Below are 25,398 nucleotides of genomic sequence, written 5' to 3'. Positions count from 1 at the left end.
CGGGCATGCGGAACTTCTTAAGGATCGGCTTGGGAGCTGCGCTTAGGGGAAAAGGTTTCTGCATGACCTTTTGGGAGTCCAGGCCTTTCAATATCGGCGACACTCCTAGGATTTGATCGACCCTGGAATTGTAGGTTTCCACCTTCTTGTCGTTTTCCTCTATCTTCTTCTCTCCCAACTCAATCATTTTTGTTAGTTCCTTGAGCATCTTCATGATTACCGGATTGGTCCATGATTCCTTATTAATTCGATCTCTTTGAGGCCGATTCAACTCTATGAATAACTTCCTGGGATGACTCGGGCTCAATCCTACTTGGTGGATGACACCTGCAAGTTGATTCCACCATCTTCGCCACCATGTGTGCTTTGAGCGGTCGTTTGAACATCTCTGTGGACGCTGTCCTCAGGATCGGGGGGCAAATTTGCATTGATGGCCACATGTGAACTGACGTTGCTTGGATCTGTGGTCAGGACTCCATCGAGATCGACTGGGGCACGTTGTTCCCTGGTGCTACGTTATCATTTTCGTCTTGGTGGCCAAAATTATTGTCAACTTATAGGGGTGTTGATTGAAAGTTCGACATTTTGATCCTGAAATTAGAGACACTCTAAAGAACAAGTGTAAATAGTGTGTATTATGGAAATTTGTATCAAATAACCACTATTATCCTTAGCCCCATGGTGGGCGCCAAACTGTTTACCCTCAAAATTGGATAACAATTGAATTTATTAGTGATTTTAAGGATACGTGGATTAAATTGACACAAAGTAACAAGTTAAATTGAAATTGCAAAAAAGGTATGATAAAGTAAGTTCAAATCATAGGAGTTAGACAATAACAACCTTGGGAGAAAAGTTCCCCTTGAACAGTGTGTACTTCGATCACAGTATCAAGACACAGTTGGAATAGAGCTTTAAAGAGAAAATAATAGTGTATTGCTTCTAAGTGAATGTTACAATCCTTTTTATGAATAATAAGACCCCCTTTATATAGTAGGGGAGTCCTATATTAAGTACAACTCTATTTAAGGTAAAACATCTCATGATTTGCTAATTAGTCGGTTTCTTATTGATACGTGCCGAGATTTTCTCTGTGATATCCGCCCCGTTATGAATATTTTGCCCTTCCTTTATTCGATCCGACAATGTTTCCTCGGGTTCATTTGGAGTCGGTGTTGGTTCCGGAGTCACGGACCCGATGAGAAGACGTATGTTCTAACCTCGTACCTTGGTTCGATGGAACCCGGTGTCGATCTTCAATCCATCACGTTTCAGCCCTGTTATGTCATGCAATATATGAGCACGGTCTCGACCGTATACAATGCAAAGACAAATTATAGAATGTTTACATTAGTGTCTTTTAATCTATTTTAGCAGGGCCAAAAGGCAGCCCGGTTGTTACATCTCGCATTTTCGTACGTTAAAAGTTTCGTCTTCGGTCAACTGACGTAGAATCGGGGATGAGATCATCTTGACGTTAACGTATTAACAAGTAATAAATAAGTGCCATGAAGGATAAAGGATGCACGAATTAGAGAAAATGAGTTTCGTTGAAAATGGCCAAGTTGGGATAAAATACGGATCCAGTAATAATACCCGATAATTATAAACTAGTATCATGCAAAGTACCATATGACCACGGTAGTGTAATGTATAAAATATATATGAAGTATTTTTAAAACAAATAGAATTTTAAGTAATTTGTGATAATTCTTAAATTATGCGGGTAATAAATTAATTACCAGGTAACGAAATATTTTCCGGTTAACTAATAAGTGGATAAAAGTTAATTAATTATATCCACAAAGAAACGTGGCAGTGTACCACAATTTAAGCATATGACTAAGCATATGACTAAGAGTCATATGTGCTTAGCATGAAACGTGTAAATCAATTGGGTCTTAGTCAAATTTCATATACATTAGATAGTAATTCAATCCCTTCTTAGTTTCAAAAACGCTAAAGAACAGAAACTGTTTCTTAAAAATTCAAATATGTTGGAGCAAAATAATTTCCTTCTCAAGTTCAAATACGTTTGGAGCAGAAGCCAAATTCGATTCTGAAGAACTTCCAATGCAAATTTGTTGAAATAATAGCAACGTAAAATTTTGCGATTCTAAAAGAGTACGGTGCAATCTTCGCCAAGAATATTATATAGATTTTTCCCTATTCGAGGTATGTTAAGGCCCTTCCTTCTTTCTTTTGGCATGGTCTAGATTATATGAAAGAAAAGAGCAAATACACAGTTTCTATAAATTATTCTATTCATAGAAATAGTAGGGGTGTCTATATTCTTGATTCCCCATGAGAATTATAATTTTCTTCTGTTCATGGGTCTCAAAATAATACGCAGTTGGAAAAATTTATCCGGAAGGAATATTGAGATTATTACGTATTTTTCATGAATTCGTACATGTGCATTGACTCATGACCAGATGGAGTTATATACGCATATATATGTATATGGGATATGGGAAAAGGTTACGGCGTTATATACGCATCACCACCTGATCAGTTGGTATATGATGATGATATTGCCCACAGTGGCTAAAATATGATTCAAACGGCGTTATATACGCGTATATATGTATGTATTCAATCGGTGTTATATACACATATATATGTATGTATGTATATGTATATGGGATATGGAAAAGGTTATGACGTTATATACGCACCACCACCTGATCAGCAGGTATATGTTGATGATATTGCCCACAGTAGCCGAGATGATATGATGGGATGCCCCCAGTGGCTTGATGATATTATGTACACCATACCTATGCATGGCATGACATTTACACGCACGTGCATGACATTATAAACTTTTCAGTATTTACAAAGTTATTCAAATTTAAAAATGTGTTTCAGTATTCCATGTTTCATCTATGTCTTTTACGTACTAATTTCCATGCTTTACATACTCAGTACATTTTTCGTACTAACGCCCTATTTCACGGGGCCTGCGCTTCATGCCCGCAGGTGCAGGTAGGAAAGCTGACGGTCCCCATTCTTAAGATCCCTGATCAGCGAGAGTTGGCGTGCTCCATTTTGATTCGGAGCTGCTTTTGATTTTGGTACGATACGTTTGTACATATATATGTATATGAGTATGACGTGGCTCAGTCCTGTCTTTGTACAGCTATATTTCTGTTTGAGGTCTGTAGACAGTATGTCTAGTTGGGTTGTATGTGGCATTGTCGGCTTTCAGTTTTTGATGTATAGTTGTCAATAGCAGCCTTGCCGGCTCGCCCACTATATTTTGCCTGTATACGTACATATTCCTTGATGGCAGGCTTCTTTCACGTAGGTTAATTTTGTAATGCAGCAGATGTTATTCAGGTTCATATTTTAGACGCATGCTTAGGGTGTTTGACAAGTAAGACTCAGGCGCCCGTCGCGACCCATCGGTTTGGGTCGTGACAAAAGTGGTATCAGAGCAGTTCTGTCCTAGGGTTGTCTACAGACCGTGTCTAGTAGAGTCTTGTTTATGGGTGTGTCGTGCACCACACTTATAAACAGGAGGCTACAGGACATATAGGATGTTATCCTCTCTTTTTATCTCAAGATCGTGCAATACAAGAATTCTTGTTCCTAACGATACATTATATTTTTAGCAATGCCTCCAAAGAGTACGGCCTCCCAGAAGGGAAAGTCCGTGGCTAGTGAGACTACTAGTCGAGCAGCACGAGTTACTAGGGCTCAGGGAGAATCTCATGGTGAGGTTCCATCTCAAACTTCACATACCCCGCCTTTTCCAGAAGGGTTCCGAAGGGCACCAGCTCCAGCCCTCCCCTATACATTCAGCACCTCAGCAGGATACGCAGGGTCAGGAGATGAGAGATGTTATTCAGTTATTGACCCGATTAGTAGCCGCACAGGCTCGGCATCAGGAAACATGTATTGGTCACGCAGATAGGTCCGTGAGCGCGAGGGTATTCACTGGAGCATACCCGAAAGAGGACCCTCAGGTATTTATTGATAGAGTACAGAGGACGTTACGGGTAATGAAGGCCACTGAGACTGAGTCAATTGAGCTAGCTTCTTATAGACTCCGAGATATTGCAGTTAATTGGTACGAATCTTGGGAATTGTTCAGAGGTGAGAATACCCCTCCAGCGGTATGGCAGGAGTTTACAGAAGCTTTTCTTCGTCATTATCTGCCACCAGAGCTTAGGCGAGCCAGAGTTGATAGGTTCTTGACCCTTCGGCAGGGAAACATGAGTGTTAGGGAGTACTGCCTTCAGTTTTATTCGTTTTCTAGGTATGCTCCCACTATTGTATCTAAGATGGAGGATCGGATTCACCGGTTCGTGATGGGATTAGAGCCTTACTTGCTTAACGATTGTATGTCGGTTTCACTTCATCCATACATGGATATTTCTCGTATTCAGGCGTACGCTCAGGGTGTAGAGGAGCGTAAACAGAAACAGAGGGCCGATCGTGAGCATGATAAGGCCTAGAAAAAAAGAGCGAGGTCTTTGGGTCCTTCTAGTGAGTTTCGAGATGGTTAGAGGCAGCAGTACTTGAGATATCCATCCCAGCCCTCGGCTAGCGCGCCCTCTCAGTTTGGAGGAAAGAGATTTGATCGTTCTACATATTCAAGGCCTGGTCAGAATTTTAGGGCCTCAGGTTCTCAGTATAGGGGTGAGTCAAATCAGATGAGGCACCCTTGCCACGATGTACTCAATGTGGTAAGCAGCATACCGGGAAGTGTCGTATGGGACTAGATGTTTGTTATACTTATGGTTATCTGGTCCACATTATGAGGGATTGTCCGATGAGAGGTGATGCAAGCATAGCTCAGCCAGCGGGATCTGTGGCTGGATATTCATCATCAGTACACCCCCCTAAGCAAAGTCCCCAAGCACCAATGAGTCGTGGTAGAGGCAGAGGCAGAGCATCTAGCTCGAGCAGCCCTCAGAACTGCAGTTATGCATTAGCAGGACGACAGGACCAAGAGTCATCACCGGATGTTGTTACAGGTATATTATCAGTCTCCTCATATGATGTATATGCACTAATTGATTCAGGTTCCACCTTATCATATGTTACTCCGTTGATTGCTAGTAAGTTTGAAATAAAACCTGAATTGGTTAAACCTTTTGAGGTGTCTACACCTGTTGGGGACTCGGTGATAGCTAAACAGGTATATAGGGGTTGTATAATAATAGTTCATGGTCGACCTACCGTAGCAGACTTAATCGAGTTAGATATGGTAGAATTTGATGTTATAATGGGTATGGATTGGTTGGCTTCTTGTCATGCCAATGTTGATTGAAGATCGAAGATAGTCCGATTTCAATTTCCGGGGGAGCCTATTTTGGAGTGGAAAGGTAACATGGCATCGCCGAGAGGTAGATTTATTTCCTATATCAAGGCAAGAAAGATGATCAGAAAGGGTTGTATTTATCACTTAGTTCGAGTTCAGGATATAGAAGTAGAGTCACCAACCATTCAGTTCATCCCTGTGGTAAATGAGTTTCCAGATACCTTCCCTGATGAACTTCCGGGTCTTCCGCCAGAGCGAGAAATTGAGTTTTCTATTGACCTACTACCAGATACTCACCCAATATCTATTCCTCCCTATAGAATGGCCCCCGCAGAGCTGAAAGAGTTGAAAGAACAACTAAAGGACTTGCTTGAAAAAGGTTTTATCAGACCTAGTACGTCACCGTGGGGAGCACCTGTGTTGTTTGTAAGGAAGAAAGATGGTTCCTTAAGAATGTGTATTGATTATAGGCAACTGAATAAGGTGACGATCAAGAATAAGTACCCGCTCCCGGGGATTAACGACTTATTTGATCAGTTGCAAAGTGCCAAGTGGTTTTCAAAGATAGTCGGGTACCAATGAAGTAAGGGTTAAGGATGAAGATATTCCGAAGACAGCATTCAGGACTAGATATAGGCATTTTGAGTTTCGGGTTATGTCGTTCGGTCTGACCAATGCCCCAGCAGTATTCATGGATTTGATGAACCGTGTGTTCAGGCCTTTCTTAGATCTGTTTGTAATTGTATTTATTGATGATATATTGGTATATTCTCATTCATAGGATGAGCATGCTGGTCATCTGCGTACAGTGCTCAGAGTTCTACAAGAAAGGAAGTTGTATGCAAAATTTTCTAAGTGTGAATTCCGGTTGAACTTTGTAACTCCCTTGGGCATATCATTTCGGGTGAAGGCATCTTGGTGGATACACAAAAGATTGAGGCAGTAAAGACTTGGCCTAAGCCTACAACACCAACAAAGGTTCGTAGTTTTCTTGGGTTGGCAGGATATTACAGGAGATTTGTGGAAGGATTTCCTTCCCTTTCAGCACCTTTAACAAAGTTGACTCAGAAGGGAGAAAAGTTTCAATGGATTGATGCTTTTGAACGGAGTTTCCATGCATTAAAGGACAGGTTAACTTCAGCACCAGTTCTAACGCTTCCAGAAGGGACCGATGGTTATGTTATCTATTGCGATGCTTCAGGCGTTGGATTGGGTTGTGTGCTGATGCAGTATGGTAAGGTTGTGGCATATGCTTCTAGATAACTAAGAAGGCACGAGAAGTACTACCCGACCCACGATTTAGAGTTAGCTGCGATGATTCATGCACTAAAAGTGTGGAGGCACTACTTGTATGACATTCATATTGATATCTATACGGATCATAAGAGCCTCCAGTACATCTTCAAGCAAAGGGAATTGAATCTTCGTCAAAGGAGATGGTTGGAGCTACTTAAAGACTATGACGTTAATATTTTATACCATCCGGGGAAGGCAAACGTAGTTGCCGATGCTCTCAGCCGTAGATCTATGGGTAGCTTGTCGTATTTGCATCCAGGAAAGAGGGGAACAGCCCATGAGATTCATCAGCTAGCTAGTCTTAGAGGTCAGTTACTGGACTTAGGTAACATTGGAATTACTCTTCAGGATACGGCAACATCATCTTTAGTAACTGAAGTGAAGGAACGCCAGTACGAGGATCATGTGCTAATTCATTATAGAGATACCACTCTTCAGAAGGAGAAGACACCGTTTGTAATTACCGAAGATGGGGTCCTCAGATATCAAGGGCGATTATGTGTGCCTAATGTTGCAGGGTTGCGTCAGCAGGTTATGGGAGAAACTCACTATTCCCGTTATTTTATCCATCCAGGAACGACAAAGATGTATCATGACATCAGGGAAATATATTGGTGGGACGGAATGAAAAAGGATATAGCAGAATTTGTTGCTCAGTGCCCTAACTGTCAGCAGGTTAAGATCGAGCATCAAAAACCCTGTGGATTATTGCAGGTTATGGAGATTCTCACTTGGAAATGGGAAATAATCAATATGGACTTCATCATAGGCTTACCTCGTACCCAGTGTAAGTTCGATTCAATATGGGTGATCATTGATAGGCTCACAAAGTCAGCCCATTTTCTGCCCGTTAGAACTACGTATTCCTTAGAAGATTATGCGAGGCTTTATATTAAGGAGATAGTACGACTGCATGGTGTACCTGTATCTATTATCTCAGATAGAGGAGCTCAATTTACAGCTAACTTTTGGAGGTCCTTCCAAAAGGGATTGGGGACTCAAGTAAGTCTTAGTACATCATTTCATCCCCAGACAGACGGACAGGCTGAGCGTACTATTCAAACATTGGAGGATATGTTGCGAGCTTGTGTAATAGACTTCAAAGGTAGCTGGGATGGTTATCTGCCGTTTATTGAGTTCACATATAATAATAGCTACCATTCCAGCATTCAGATGGCTCCATATGAAGCTCTTTACGGACGAAAGTGTAGGTCACCTATAGGGTGGTTCGACGTTGGAGAATCTGGATTACACGGGCCAGACCTGGTTCAGCAAGCCATAGAAAAAGTAAAGTTTATCCAGGATCGACTATTGACAGCTCAGAGTCGTCAGAAGTCATATTCAGATGTGCGACATCGAGATTTAGAGTTCAGGGCTGATGACTGGGTATTCTTGAAGGTGTCGCCTATGAAGGGTGTGATGAGATTTGGAAAAAAGGGTAAACTTAGCCCACAGTATATTGGGCCTTATAGGATTATTCGGAGAGTGGGCCGAGTAGCTTATGAGTTAGAATTGCCCTTGGAATTGGAGTCTGTCCATCCAAATTTTCACATATCTATGTTACGAAAGTGCATTGGCAATCCTACCCGAGTAGTGCCCACGAATGATGTACAGATTACAGAGGACTTGTCATACGAGAAAATTCCGGTTGCCATACGAGACCGACAAATCCGCAAGCTGCGAAATAAGGAGGTAGCCTCCGTGAAAGTGCTTTGGAGGAACAACAATGTAGAAGAAATGACTTGGGAGGCCGAGGAAGACATGAAGTCTAGATATCCCTACCTATTTCCTCTTCCAGAGAAGGGTCTAACTGAGACGTCATAACATCAAGGTGCGTGTATAAATTCTCCTATTGATTATTGTCGTTGTCCTGTGTGTCGTTGAATTATTAAGCTTCTACGGGGAGAGTTGGTAGTAGTATTGTTACAAAAGGCGACCTTGCCAAAGTTATATGGATCACGGAGAGTGGAACATTCGAGGACGAATGTTTCTAAGGGGGAAGGATGTTACATCTCGCATTTTCGTACGTTAAAAGTTTTGTCTTCGGTCAACTGACGTAGAATCGGGGATGAGATCATCTTGACGTTAACGTATTAACAAGCAATAAATAAGTGCCATGAAGGATAAAGGATGCACGAATTAGAGAAAATGAATTTCGTTGAAAATGGCCAAGTTGGGATAAAATACGGATCAAGTAATAATACTCGATAATTATAAACTAGTACCATGCAAAGTACCATATGACCACGGTAGTGTAATATATAAAATATATATGAAGTATTTTGAAAATAAATAGAATTTTAAGTAATTTGTGATAATTCTTAAATTATGCGGGTAATAAATTAATTACCAGGTAACGAAATATTTTCCGGTAAACTAATAATTGGATAAAAATTAATTAATTATATCCACAAAGAAACGTGGCAGTGTACCACAATTTAAGCATATGACTAAGAGTCATATGTGCTTAGCATGAAACGTGTAAATCAATTGGTTCTTAGTCAAATTTCATATACATTAGATAGTAATTCAATCCCTTCTTAGTTTCAAAAACGCTAAAGAACAGAAACTGTTTCTTAAAAATTCAAATATGTTGGAGCAAAATAATTTCCTTCTCAAGTTCAAATAAGTTTGGAGCAGAAGCCAAATTCGATTCTGAAGAACTTCCAATGCAAATTTGTTGAAATAATAGCAACGTAAAATTTTGCGATTCTAAAAGAGTACGGTGCAATCTTCGCCAAGAATATTATATAGAGTTTTCCCTATTCCAGGTATGTTAAGGCCCTCCCTTCTTTCTTTTGGCATGGTCTAGATTATACGAAAGAAACGAGCAAATACACGGTTTCTATAAATTATTATATTCATAGAAATAGTAGTGGTGTCTATATTCTTGATTCCCCATGAGAATTATTATTTTCTTCTGTTCATGAGTCTCAAAATAAAACGCAATTGGAAAAATTTATCCGGAAGGAATATTGAGATTATTACGTATTTTTCATGCATTTCGTACATGTGCATTGACCCATGACCAGTTGGTGTTATATACGCGTATATATGTAAATATATGTATATGGGATATGGGAAAAGGTTACGGCGTTATATACGCATCACTACCTGATCAGTTGGTATATGATGATGATATTGCCCACAGTGGCTAAAATATGATTCAAACGGCGTTATATACGCGTATATATGTATGTATTCAAACGGCGTTATATACGCGTATATATGTATGTATATATATGTATATGGGATATGGAAAAGGTTATGGCATTATATACGCACCACCACCTGATCAGCCGGTATATGTTGATGATATTGCCCACAATGGCCGAGATGATATGATGGGATGCCCCCAGTGGCTTGATGATATTATGTACACTATGCATGGCATGACATTTACACGCACGTGCATGACATTATAAACGTTTCAGTATTTACAAAGTTATTCAAATTTAAAAATGTGTTTCAGTATTCCATGTTTCATCTATGTCTTTTACGTACTAATTTCCATGTCTTACATACTCAGTACATTTTTCGTACTGACGCCCTATTTCACGGGGCCTGCGTTTCATGCCTGCAGGTGCAGGTAGGCAAGCTGACGGTCCCCATTCTTAGGATCCCTGATCAACGAGAGTTGGCGTGCTCCATTTGATCCAGAGCTGCTTTTGATATTGGTACGATAAGTTTGTACATATATATGTATATGAGTATGACGTGGCTCAGTCCCGTCTTTGTACAGCTATGTTTCTGTTAGAGGTCTGTAGACAGTATGTCTAGTTGGGTTGTATGTGGCCTTGTCAGCTTTCAGTTTTTGATGTATAGTTGTCTATAGCAGCCTTGCCGGCTCGCCCACTGTATTTTGCCTGTATACGTACATATTCCTTGATGGCAGGCTTCTTTCACGTAGGTTAATTTTGTAATGCAGCAGATGTTATTCAGGTTCATATTTTAGACGCATGCTTAGGGGTGTTTGACAGGTAAGACTCAGGCGCCCATCGTGGCCCATCGGTTTGGGTCGTGACACAGGTGTACTTAGCTCTCGCTATGTGCGGGGTTCGAGGAAAAGCAAACCACAAGGGTCTATTGTATGTAGTCTTACCCTGCATTTCTGCAAGAGGCTGTTTCCACAGCTCGAACCCGTAATCTTGTGGTCACATGACAACAACTTTACCGGTTACACCAAGGCTCCCTTCAAGTGGATATACTACATAGACATTGCTTATGATAGGAACTCCAAGAATAATAGCCTCAGTATTTTAGCAGGTAACCTACATTATTTTTCAGAATATTATCGAACTCTTTATGGACATTGATTGTAGTTATCTTTTAGTGTAAAGATTTTGTTACACTTTCAGAGTATACAAGTTAAGCTCGTCTTTATTAAGTACTAGTGCAGTAAACACAGATTACATGGTGCACTTTGCAATCAATCCTGATATGGAATTTCCTTTTTGAAGCTTGTCCAATTTATGTCCAATTTTTCAAATTGGCATCACAGACAAAGATAGGCTACTTAGACGCATAGAGAAATCTTCATGTTTTGTGAGATAATATCACACTAATGTACTAATACATTCAAGTATTGGAGGCTTTGTGAGTCATTGTGGTTGGAGTTCAGTAACTGAGGCAATGATTCTTGGAGTTCTCACATCAACAAAATACGGAAGAGATGTTAGGTATAAGGACGCAAGCCTTAGACATCAGAGATGTGCGTTACATGCAAGCCTAAGCCTAAAACGGATAATATCACTAGTTGGTGCGGCCTAAGTGCATGTCTTATGTATTTGTTTTTTTTTTCTTCTGTAAGAGTTAACTTAGCAATAAAAGATGAAGCTGCCTGCTTATCTATTTATGTGCTCTTAGGATTTGCTTATGATCTTTCTATATTTGCGGTCTGGCTATTATTACACTAACAGAAAGATAAATACATATTTGAGTGCAAGAAACCAACAAAAAAGTTGAGTAGATTTCCAGAATTGTATCATCAATATATATTAATGATGACACATTATTAAACAGAAACCTAAATACTATTCGAAGAGTGAAAAATATCAGTTCAATATAGTCATATTATATGATCATACAAACGACACAACTCCACAATTTACATCTGAATTCATAGAAATACAAACATCATGATCTTTTTACGGATGTTAATTAGACCTGACTTGTCAAACTTAAAACCAAAAATAAAAAATAACAAAACCAATGAGATTCAAAAGTAAGAAACATGGAATGTAACAAACTAAAAGTCCAATGTGACAATTTCAATTCAATTCAAGAAATTCTTGGTTAAAGAGTAGTATTAGCATGGCTTAGCGCAGGGATTCTATATGTTTGTTCAGCTCCTCCAGTTTCTTCATCCTCAGTTTTTCACTTTCACTTACCAACTGTACATTTTTTTCAAGAAAAAAGGGAAATATATTAAAACTACAAAAATACAAACATATACACTTACAAATATGATAGTGTTAGTTTAATGAGACAAGAAACAAAAGCTAATTACCTCCATTAATTTGGTAAGAAGCTGAGCTTTTTCCTTGCTTTTTGTATTGAATGCATCAAGGGCTTCCTTGTATTCCTTTTCCTGTCAATAAAGATTATAATTCCATGATTCAGTAATTAATTTCATCTTACTATTTCAGACACCAACCCCACACTAATATTTTTTTAAACCATTATATTGGATGTTCAGGCAGAAGTACGTATATGCACAATAAAAAGATATTAAAATGTATAAGATTAAACTCATTCTCAACTACCGACTTAATATCCTGGATTTGCCTTTGTCTCGAGGTAACCCCAGTGGCGGAGCCACATTGAACCAAGGGGTTCATCGAAAAATTACATTATATTGCTAGATAATTTTTTTTAAATTTTATATATATTTACTATACGTTGACTCCCCTTGACTTTTCAATATAGCTAATTATTTCTATTGATGCAGGGCTTTACCTGCTAGTTTTACTATACCAGCCATCTATTTCGTATTTCGTATTCTGTATTTCATATCTCTTATATTGCTGTTATTTTATTATGCATTTTTATGGTACTAATATATCGGCTCCTGTTGCTTTTTTGAGCCGAGGGTCTCCTGGAAACAGCCTCTCTACCCTTCGGGGTAGGGGTAAGGTCTGCGTACATATTACCCTCCCCAGACCCCACTTGTGGGATTATACTGGGTTGTTGTTGTTGTTGTTGTATAAAATATACTAACTCACAAAGGTTAAGTGAAAAATATGAGGGCAAATTGAAAATCAACAAACCATAAAACAAATTAAAACTTGAATAAAAATAAATAAAAGCTTATCTTGAAAATGATTATATAATTAATTTTAATACCCTAAATAATAAAAGTCTTTTATGGGTACTAATTAAGCTGTTCTGTCCCATCACTGCAAATGCTTGGGTCCGCTTCTGGTCATAAATGAATATTGTGTGTACGTGAGAGAAAGTCTTATGGATCCTATACAAAAATAGAATCCAAGGACTTTTTTTAGTCTACCAACGGCTATGAACCAACTGTCTGTCTGTCTGTCCCCTTGTCTTTTAGTAAAGTAACTATAGTTAATTTTCCTAAAGTTAAAAAAAAAAAAGGTATAGTCTAATGTTTTACCTTTCTCTGGCAGCTCTGTCCCAACGGCTTTAATTCACGGTTGACTAAGTCAATCTTCTTCCTCACTATTGTAACTTCTTTCCCAGCTGGATCAACAAATGATTCAAGCTTCTACCAGATTTCCCATGAAAAATGCAACAAAATAAAATTGTCTATTGTCAAGAAAACATTAATATATGACAATAAACATATTGTAACATAGACACATAGTACTAGTAAATGATTTTCAGTACTACTACTAATTAAAAGGAGAAAAAAAATCTGGTTTTACAAGTTGAGTGTCATAATTGTGGTGGATTGAGTGGGTGTTACAGCAAAAAGTTGTAAACCTTACCTCGCGTATTTCAGCTAAACGCTTAGTTTCTTCCTCAACGCGGCCTAATTGAGCTTGGACCTTATCAGATACTTCTTTTCTCTTCTTTTCAATCTCTTCTTCTTTTGCACGAAATGCAGATAATGCTGATCTTGTCATTTCTTCCTCTCTGTCGTCGATCATTGGACTCCCGCTGTAGCTTATGATCCCTGAGTTCTTCATCTTTACAACTTGTTGCTCCATTTGCTTAGGAGTAGTCATTGATTTCCTTGTTCTCTTTTAAAGTATGCTTTGGAATGGAATATTTGCCTTCTGGCTTTCGGCTTTGTTTTCTACTGTTGTGAGATGCTTATCACCAAGGTTGGACTTAATTTAAAGCTACGTACCTAAACATCTTGCTTTCTTTATATCAAATCTTGCTTCAAGTGATATTACCACAATGCCCTCTAAAAAGCTTATTCTCAATAAATAAAACACTACATTTCACTTTCCTTTTTTTCACTAAGTTTTATCTTCACTTAATGCCTTAAAACCCTTCTATTTTGTTAAACTACAAGAGTTTATGCTATGAAATGCTTATAGTATTAGTATTCTTTTCTTATTAGGGTAATATATATTAATATATAGAAAGCTTCATGGCTGATCTAGCTTACTCGACTTGTTTTGGTTAGACTACTGTTTTCCATGGTTTGGTGCATTGGCAAATTTATGTAACTACTCACATTGACACAAAAATTATTTAGCATTAACTTCCAAATAAAGCACAACTATGCATTTCAAGAATTCCACAAATTTACGCTTTTATGAGTCATAGACTATGTCACAAATTTCATTTTTTGAGAGTCAAACAACTTTAAATTAGAAGGCCTTGGAACAACGATTAAGTTGTCTCATGTGACCTATAGGTCACAGATTCGAGCAATGAAATCAGTCATTGATGCTTGCATCGGGGTAAGTTGCCTACTTTACACTCCTTGCATACAAGGGTGGATCTACATTGAACCTTATGGGTACTTAAGCACCCATTGTTTTTTAGACAAACGTTATATTTTATATTGGAAACTAGTAATTACTCCATCCGTCTCATATTAACAATCGTGGTTACTAAAAATAGTTATCTCACATTATTTATCATTTTAGAAGTTCAAGATAAAATTGATTTTTCTTTTCCTTTTTTACCCTTAGTAATAATTGTTCTTGAAGATGGAGATAATACATAAATAGAATAAATATTTAATGAAGAGAGACTTTATCTTAAGACATAAAAATGGTATAATAGTCTAATCTCTTTCTTAATTATGTTTCTTAAAGGGCGTGTAAAAGAAAAATACGACATATAATATGAGACAAAGGGAGTATATACAAGAATATTGATTGAGCACCCAACCTTAAAAGTAAAAATTCCAGTTAAAGACGGTGGAGCACTCACAATTTAAAAATCCTGGATTCGCCTCTGCGTGCATGCAGTCCTTTCCCGGACCTTGCATTAACAGGGGATATTTTGTGTATCGGGGTATTCTTTTTTATCTTAATTCAATCATTTAGTGGATAACTAATATTGGTTGAAGGGTCTTGAAGAGAATTGGTGAAATATTCTTTTTGCTAAAAGATTGTGCCCTTGGCCTACAAGATTTTTATACAAATTGGACAGTAAGTCTTCACCTAAAAACAGCAAATATTTGCATGAGAGCCTTAGGGTCCAAGACAGAGTAGGAGAGAAGTGTAAACTGCTGTCTGCCTTTTTTAGATAATGATTTGCTCCTACTTTTTTTTTCCCCCTTTCATATTTTTCAATTTCACACCTCTTTCTCTTGACAGGTGTTTAGAGATAAAAGGGAAAAACTGGTCCAGTTTTATTATATGTTTGACTCCATAATTTTTTTTTGCAGACAATTTTGAAATATCTTACATATTCCTTTTTCTTAATAATTCTTTTTTATGTTCCTCAATCTATAAAAGTTGTAATTGTAGCTATTTGTTTAACTAATCTTAGTTTGAAAATTAAACCATCATGATTAAGGTTAATGACAGTTTCATCAAGTTTGAATTCCCTTTTCTTTTAAGGCAGGGACCAAATGAAGACTAAAATAATTCAAAGTAGTTTTATTCTTTACGATTAATGTATTTGTAATCCATTGGAAGGCTTTTGAGTTTTTGTAGCGTAATGGGGAAAATGAAAATTCCACTTTGATGAAAAACAGCTCGTGGCATGAATGAATATTTATTTTGGTGAAAATAGCACGGACTAGCCAGTTCTCGGACTGGGAATCAAAAAATAGCCAGCGTTTGTAAAGTTATTGAAAAAGAACCATTGTTTTGCTGAAACACGGAAATTCCAGTATAATATGCGGGGTTATGAAGCTCTTGCATATAAACTTCCAGCATATTATGTTGGAATTCCAACACACGAAAAGTTCTAGCATAATATGCCGGATTATGGAGCTCCTGCATATAAACTTCCCGCATATCATGTTGGAACTCCAACACATTGTAGCATATTATGTTGGAAGCTCATATATAAAAAAAATCGAACTCCAACATATTATGCTGGAATGTTTTCGAATTTTTAAGAATATTTTTGTTCAGATTTTATCTTTACATGAAAAAGTGGCTAAATTTCGATTACTTTTGAAATTGTGACTATTTTTCAATTACTAGTTGTAAATCTGATTATTTTTTATTTTTCCCTTTATTTTGTGTAGTCATAACAAAGGCCCACCTTCGATTTATCATTCAAAATTTTGAAATACTTTCTAATCTTTTAGGGGAGTTCTTTTTTTTTTTTTTTCAAACTTTACATAATTAATACTGTATGATAAGAGCAGAGTTGCACTGAATTACAAATGAGTAAGCCAACATTGACATCAAGGCTTTTACCTTTAAAAAGCAGAAGACATTATAGTATAACAGATGGATATGATGGGGTGTGGCAATAATTGAGCCTTCTTTTATTTTATTTGAGGATATTTGATTAAACATTAAACTTAAGATGAATCTTTTTAACACATGGAGTAAGTTAAATATACACCACTTATGAAGTAACCAGTACTATATAATTAGTATTTTGTCGTCTTTATCATGTCATGTCAATTCCTGGAAGAGCATGTCGTTAAGAACAAAACGAGAATATTGAGATTTGAGACTTTTTAAATTTAAAATTAAAATAAGTTCTTTTTAAGCGAACCAAAATGAAAAGAATGTAATATAATAAGGAGACAAGTGATCTAGAAAATCACATGACGTAATACTTCATAAAATCTTAGGAGAGATTCAGGTACCTGAAAATATGAATAAAGAGATCTCTATGTCACGTCTTTATGAAAGAATGTTGGAACCGATATAAAATGTTCGTCGATGACATCTATGATAGCGCTAAGTATAGATGAGGATCTTATGTTTGTCGAACACAGACACAAAAATATTGGCGAAATAGGAGAGACGCAATTCGAATAGAATTGGTTTCATATGAAAGACAAGTATTTTGACCTGTAGTACAAACATTTGAAAGTATAAAGTCAATGGTATGTGCAATCAATTTTTGATATCTTATTTGTCTAGCATGACATGAAAACTTGATATGCATCTAATTAAAGTCTATTATATGACTTATATGACTATACGTATATGACAATCATTGAAGGATTTAAATAACTTGAAGCATATACAATTCTTGGTCCTGAAGTACCATATGATAAGTGTAATTTGTGCACATATGTATCTTGCTATAACTATAAGCATGATAATATGATAGCGAAATTTTTTACCTCTATGGAGATATTGAAAAGGTTATTCCACGACATTATATGAAGAGATTACATATACACAAAAATGATAATTCATTCCACGTAACTTTTTCTCAATTGTTTATCATGTCTCCCCCTCATGTTAGAAAAACTAACTTTCTTCCTCAATTTTGGGAACTCATCTTTGTGCATTATGGTGTTAATAAAAATATACACCTCACATCAATAATAATAAGATGAAATTATTTGGTTCCTGATCCTTAACCACTTGTGAAGGGAGAATATAATATACTTTAGTATATAACGTATATCAAACTGATATAGATAACTTTGTTCTCATAAGCAATAGTTTAGCTATTAAGTGGAGGCACTCAATAAATAATTTTGCTAAACCAACTGTGATGTAAACCAACTTATCAAAATGAACTATCTTAAATAAAAAGTCTGGAATATGCTCTGAATTAAATTATTGAGCAAGTTACCTCGCAAATACCAGGTTGCGGGTTAATAATAGTCGCACATGTAACCATCTCATAGATGCATCTTATGTGGTATACATGGCAGGTGAATGGGCCCATATTCACCTTTGATATTTCCAGCATTCATGGGATTCAATCCCAATTTTATAAGTTGGTCAATTAATTAATGAGAACAAGCAATATAAGAGAATTCGTAAAGAATTTTCTAGTTCTTTAATATTTATCCATGTGAATTCTCTATTATTTTTGCACATTATACTTAAATTGATATGGCTAAATCAATAAACTCCAAGTTTATTATGATATGGGTTTTATACCAATAACATTCAGTTTATTGCGGTATTCTTTTATTTGTATAGTATAAACTGGAGAATAAAGTGAGTAACTTTTCACATACATATTATCCCGCTACGAGTCATATTAATAGAAGATATCAAATCTTTCCTTTATTTATAGTCTCAATATAACCAACCGCTTTTGCGTATACTTTGAAACTGAATAAGTTTCTTTGAGACTAACTAGAACACAATACCTTATTGGTAATCAATTGTGTTTCTCCAAAATAGTATAATTGGCTCTTGCAGAGTTCTCAATTAATTTTGTAGTACCACATATTCATCAATATCCATATGGTGAATATCTCTTTTAAAGAGAAAATTATAAATTATGGTCATTGTCAAATATGCAAGATCTATTTCTTGCATTACCATTGTCTTTTAATAATCACATTACCAAAATATTTTAGCGTGTATTAGGTACGTGACCAATGACCATTCATGCCATAATAATGACATTATTTTCTTATATCATCTCAAACCTCCTTCTAGAGGTGAGTGTGATATATTCACTACCACTAGCACGTTCATATTCTTCCAATAATGAATATGTATTCATAAATCAGATGTTGTCACATTCACATCATGAATGGACCATAATCATCTATATGTGCTTTGCAGAATCTCATGTCAAATCGATGACAAACATTACTTTCACAGAGTGAAGGATTATTTTGAGAATCCTTATTATTCTCATTATCACAATGATGACGATTATAATTTCGTCTATTGTCACGTCCACATCCATTAATACCTTCACGGTAATAATTTTGTCTTCTTTTAGACTTATCACATATTGCTATCACATTCTCTTAAGTGAATGAGAATGGAGCAAATTCAATGGGACGGGTTTTCAGTTCTTTACCCACAATTATATATGAATTTAATCATGACAAGACAGAGAAATTTTACCACTTCGAGTGGTTATAATTTCTTACTAACTCCACTAGAGTTATAATCAAAATTTATTGTCATTGTTTGTATTTAAAATCAAATTATATAATTTCAAGAATTTAAAAGAGAAAAATAAAATAAAATACTTACCTTAAATCCAAAATTTAATCATGAAGGAAATTCATGGAACAATTGACAATCATTATGCTCAATCCCAAAGTTTCTACTCAATTGGTTAGAGTCACGTGCTGATAACGTATTATGAAATAATAAAAGAAGAAGAAGAATACTGCAGAAAAAAGGAGAGAGAGAGAGAATTCTTATTGATCAGGGATGGATTATAATGGAATAGAACCCTCTATTTATAGGGAAAGAGTGACTTGACCACCAAATAATATACCCTAAAATCTCTCTAAATATAGACATTCACCATAAATAAAATTCTAATTATAACAAATACAACAGTATTATCATTGTTATTATTATCTTAATAAATTTTTTGGGTAATTATTATCTTAACAACTTTACAAGATATCTTAAGACATATCTGGTCAGATCAGACCAGCATAATTTTGTGGTTGTTTGTTAATCTAGGGCAACTTGCAAGGTGCACATTCTCTAATGGGCTTTGGTTGATACTTTATTAGTTACGATTAAATTCTGCTGATGGTCACTTAATTTAGGGGTTTTTTCCCATTCATATACGCTATTTAAAATTTTATTACGATAAATATTCATGTTTTGGTATTTACCCAACCTAAACACATTTTAGTTACAAAATATTACAATCTACTTTAAAAGGCTGCCAAATCCATTATTTATACCTTCAATTGAAGGATTTAGTTACACCCTTTTCCTTTTTTTCTTTGCTCTCTCCCCTCCTCCAACAAACAAGATCAGTGAGCACCTTTCAATGGCATCGCCCAACTCTAAAAAGCCCAAAATAAACATCTCTAGTAACAGCGTCGAAGAAAACTGCTAATACAGAATCCTCTGCATCCGCCATTGTTGCCAGAATCTCCACTCACCGTGGCAAAGCCAAACTCAACTCGCCTCCTGCTGAGACTCAACAAACCAGGTCCAAGAAAAGGGCAAATGCTGAGCCCTCTGCTATTCTGACTCGCCGTGCCAAAGCCAAAGCCAAATTGGAATCTGGATTGCCTTCTGTTGATACTCATGATTCCGACCTGTCTATGACATTAACCATCTCTAAAAATAGGGCCTTGTTCTCTCCGGCGCCCAAAATACCATATAAGGATTAAGATAAAGATCTTAGGGGCATTGCTCCAACATATAAAATACAATTACAATATCATACAACTTAAATATAAGTTTTATACAATATGTCATTTGTATATTTTGTATCTGATTTATACATAATAAAAATAAATTCCATACAACTTATCTATAATTTTCATATATTATTTTTACCCAGTTATATAAAACTACAATATCATACCACGTAAATACAATTTTATACAATGTGCCTTTTGTATATTTTGTATCTGATTTATACATAGTAAAAACAAATTTCATACAACTAATTATATAGTATACAACTTATCTACAATTTCATACATTATTTTTACTTAGTTATATACAACTACAATATCATAGAACTTAAATACAATATTTATACAATATTTTTCAACTTTCATACAATATTTAAATAAATAAAAAATATAAACAACAGAATACCATTTTTCTATAATACGATTTCGTAAATATAATGTATGTCACGTCTTCTTTTCTTCGAGTTTCAATTAGAAATTCAACCAAAATCAAGTCTAATTTTCACCAAAATATCCTCAAAATTGAGATATAATCTCCAAACCATATTTCCAGTTGTTTGTGTCACGACCCCAACCCCCGGTCATGATGGCGCCCAACACACTACTAGGCAAACCTGACCAATAAACAACCTTAACCCATTTCTCGTGCAGTTCATTACTAGCCATCACAGTTAGTTTACCAAATCATCATATTCAAAGTTTGAAGTAAGAGTTAAACATGCGGAATTTCCAAATAATAATCCTACTACATAGCCCATATAGATCCGGTGTCACAAGTCTGAGCCTCTAATATAGGTTTACCAATCTAATACATATCAGTCTAGTGAAATGCGGATAAAACAAAAGGATAGAAGGGAGAGATCAGGGCTGCGGACGCCATGCAGCTACCTCGATGCTCCCGGATATACGCTGCTCAACTGAAGAATCCTTACTCAACCTCATATGCACCTGGATCTGCACGCAAGGTGCAGGGAGTAATGTGAGTACTCCGACCTAGTGAGTAATAAGCATAAATAATGGCTGAGAATAAGAAATCATGGAAGAACACAGAGTAATCTATAATCCGGCAGTTTAAAACAAGTAATATGGAAGCGATATACCAATGTAACCGAAATTAGAAAGATACTACAACAGATAAGCAGATAAGTGACAGTCAAATAAAGAAATGCAACACATAGTACGGTACCCTACAGTACCCACTGCGGCGCGCAGCCCGATCCATTTATTTATCGTCGACGGCGCTCACTGGGGGGTGTGCAGACTCCGGGAGGGGCCCCTTACGGCCCAAGCGCAATATCAAGCCATCTCGTGGTATCAAACCTAGGCCCTCGACCTCATATCAATATCAGTATAACACTGTAGCGGTGCGCAACCCGATCCCATGGTATCCTCACATCTGGCCCTTGGCCGTACTCAGTCTAGAAATCATATAAACTCCTCGGGCATTAGTAAAACAGTAGTTCTCAGCCCAAAACATCATTTAATATATCATTTTAGTTTCAAAAACCGAGTAAAAAGTGGCTGAGTTGTAAAAAACGATACGACTGAGTTCAAGTAGTAAGCCAAAACACTGAGGAAATAATGATAAAACTCCCCGGAGGGTTCAAATAGTTGGCACGAAGCCCAAATACAGCAATCAGTCCAAATAATGATGATAACAAATAAGCTTCAATCAAATACGCGGTAAAAGCATCACTCGGGACGGACCAAGTCACAATCCCCAATAGCAAACGACCCCACGCTCATCATTAAGGGCGTATCTCACCTCAATATAGCACTACGATGTGCAAATCCGGGTTTCAAACCCTCAGGACATCATTTACATTCATTACTCACCTCGAACCGGCAAAAACTCTAGCTTGTGACGCCTTTGCCTCTCAAATCGGCCTCCTCGCGCGTCGAATCTGACCAAAACCAGAACGAATACGTCACAATATGCTGGAACATAACCCAAGCGAAAAAAACCGAAAAATATCAAAAATCTCGAAATTAACAAAACCCGAGCCCCGGGCCCACTTCTCGAAACTCAGAAATTTTCACATCAACGGGTTCCTTATTCTTCAACGAGTTCATACATATCAAAAACTCTCAAATACGACCTCAAATGTCCCTTCAAATTCCAATTTAAAATCTCAAAATCCCAAGCCCTAGTTCTTCCATTTTTAGCTAAATTTCCAAGAATTTCTAAGTTAATTTCACAATATAATCACATTTTTGGTTCATAAAACTTACCTCCAATCAATCCTCCTTGAATCCCTCTTCAATTTCTCCCAAAGAGCTCCCAAAATACTCAGATATGGTGGAAAAATGGCTAAGACTCGCGGATGAAATGTTTTAAAACCTCACTGCCCCGTCCTGTAATTCCTTCATCGCGATCGCGGCCAAGGCCTCGCGATCGCGTAGGGAAAAATTCCAAGCTTCCAAAACTACACTCTGCGAACGCGGCAGCAGCTCTGCGAACGCAAAGCTCTCACACACAAAGCTATGTGAACTCGTGACCGTACACGCGAACGTGAAGAGCAATCTCACCTGGACTCCAAAGTCTCATACGCGAACGTGAGCCATACGATGTGATCGCGAAGCACCAGATCACTACCTTCCGCAAATGCGGACCCTCAACCGCGAACGCGAAGGGCAAAACACCCGCCTTCCAAAAACCTTCTACGCGATCGCGAGGGACCTCCCGCGATCGCGATGACCAAATTTGTCTGCAACTGTTGCTGCAATTTTCTGCAACCTTCCAAGACTCAAAACTTCTCGTTAGCCATCCGAAATCACCCCGAGGCCCCCGGGACCTCAACCAAATGTACCAACACATCCTAAAACCTCATTCAAACTTGCTCTCATCATCAAAACACCTCAAACAATGCCAAATCCATCAATTCACATCGAATTCAAGCCTAGCTTTTCTAAAAACTTCCTAAACACGCTTTTGATTAAAAACCCAACCAAACCACGTCCAAGTGACCTAAAATTTTGCGCGCACATCCCAAATTACATAACGAAGCTACATCAACTCTCAGAATTCCATTCTGACCCTTGGATCAAAATCTCACCTATCAACCGAAAATTGCCAAAATACTAGCTTCATCAATTCAAGCCTAATTCTACACCAGACCTCCAAAACCACTTCCGATCACACTCCTAAGTCACAAATTACCTACCGAAGCTAACCAAACCATCGGAACTCACATTAGGGCCCTCTAACTTATAAGTCAACATCTGGTTGACTTTTCCAACTTAAGCCTTCTTAAAAGAGACTAATTGTCTCATTTCTTACCAAAACCACGCCAAACGCAAACCAAACAACTCGACTACATAAAATACGGATAACGAAGCATAAAGAAGTAGAAATGGGGAAAACGGAGCGGTAACTCATGAGACAACTGGTCGGGTCGTCACAGTTTGCAACAACACTCAATCCAAACAAATAATGGTTTTTAAAAACCCAAATTCGAATTAAAAGTTTCAAAGCTTTTTAATGACTGTCAATGGTGAAATTGCTGCTCTCTTTTCCTTTGCTTTGCATTACTGGAATTAGAGATTGAGAGATAGAGAGAGACGTAGAGAGAATTTCCAATTGTTTGCAACAACATCTATAGATATGTGATTTTTGACCCTCCCCGAGATTTCACCCATTTTAGCATTTAAATATTTAATTTAGGACTAATATCGCTATTTCAACTAATTTTCACTCTTTTACTTTATTTCATCACAAAAAATGAAAATTACAAAAATATTTTAGTTTACGTATCTTTCATAAATTTAAATAAAAATATACAAAAATAGTACCTTATTTTATCTTTATATAATTTTGGAAATACAAAAAAATCAAATAAAAATAGTTTCATGTTTTAATATAGTTTACTTTAATTAATTAGGATTAGTTTTTGCATTGTGTAGTATTTTTATCTTATATTAAAAGGAGTCAATTGAGGTGTTGGACCACAATTTTAGGAGTCTTAGAGCGCAATTTTTGGCCCAATTCAGATTAGCCCATCAAGACCAATACCCATTAATCTAACCCTAGGGACCCTTTTAGACTCTTCTTGGGAACAAAATAAAAAAACCTAAGACCTAAGATAGAGAGCAACCGAAAATAGACCCTAGGATACACACAACGCCGTTTTCATAAGGACCCCCCCCTCCTGAACGTGGTCTTCTTCACAGAAACCTAGGGCAGCCATGGAAGAAACCTTTTCCTTCATACCTAAAATCTAATCGTTCCCTCTTCCATTTCACGATCTTCAACCAGGACAAACAACCAGACGACCTCCCCCTCTAACGTCTTCTCCTTCGTCTCCTCCACACCCAAGAACACCAAACGACTCACCCCTCCACACATATGTAGATAGAGAACAGGCGAAGAGAGCGACGATCAGGGAGAAAGACAGACGAAAATAGAGGTGCACTGACAACCTTTCATCAAACGAAAATCAATCGCACTTTCTTCTTCTTCAAGAGAAGTTTTCTCTTTAGTTTTCCATTAAAACTCAAGTCTCAACATTAAACCACAAGACATCTCAAAGTAACATTGGAACCAACCCTGAAAAGCCATGAAAACCGTCCAAGAATTCCAGTTTTGAAACGCAATCAAATAGCCTCAGAACCTGTCGAAACACCAACTCGAGATTCCAGTCCGTGGTCGGGTTTCTGTTGCCGTTCGCGATTCCGTTCGGGCCGGATTGCTTTTTTATTTCTGATTGAGGCTATGGTTCCATTTCATTCATGTAATTGCTGGATTTTGTTTATCAATCAAGAGGCTATTTCGGGTTCATTTTCTGATTCTTTTGCTCTATTTTGATGTGATTAAAGTAGGATAAAAGTTGGATCTAGAGTTCTGAATTATGTTTAATCCGTTAAGAGATAGTTAAGGCCAGCAGAAGCAATGAGTTTATATGAATTGCCTTCTTTAAATGTGTTATGTGTTGTTGGTTAGCCACGTTGTTTCTGCTCGATTCATTTCCTTAAAGCTGCCTTTGCTAGTTTCATTTCCTTTTCGGCAACATGAATTAGTTGGTTAGTTTTAGAATGACGAACACATGATATGTTTGGCTTAATAAGTTTGGGTAAAATTCGACGAGAGCGCAAAGTAAATCACGACAGTGAAGGAAATTAAGGGTAGTTATATTTGAATTGATTCTGTTTGGTGTTA

General features: G+C 37.1%; 1 protein-coding gene across 1 annotated transcript; it reads right to left on the bottom strand.

Annotated features, from left to right (window-relative positions):
• Positions 1-11,622: 11,622 nt before the first annotated feature.
• Positions 11,623-13,892, bottom strand: LOC107803371 (uncharacterized). The gene is made up of 4 exons (XM_016627071.2): positions 13,522-13,892; positions 13,188-13,298; positions 12,078-12,158; positions 11,623-11,961 (listed from the first exon to the last, which is right to left on the bottom strand). Exons 1-4 carry the CDS (start codon positions 13,759-13,761, stop codon positions 11,887-11,889), a joined length of 507 nt encoding a protein of 168 aa, XP_016482557.1. The 5' UTR covers positions 13,762-13,892; the 3' UTR covers positions 11,623-11,886.
• Positions 13,893-25,398: the final 11,506 nt, after the last annotated feature.

Source organism: Nicotiana tabacum, chromosome 18 (genome assembly GCF_000715075.1).
Source record: "Nicotiana tabacum cultivar K326 chromosome 18, ASM71507v2, whole genome shotgun sequence".
In the NCBI taxonomy this organism is placed as follows: domain Eukaryota; kingdom Viridiplantae; phylum Streptophyta; class Magnoliopsida; order Solanales; family Solanaceae; genus Nicotiana; species Nicotiana tabacum.
The sequence above is the reverse complement of the archived record's forward strand: the minus strand, read 5'-3'. Positions and strand labels throughout refer to the sequence as shown.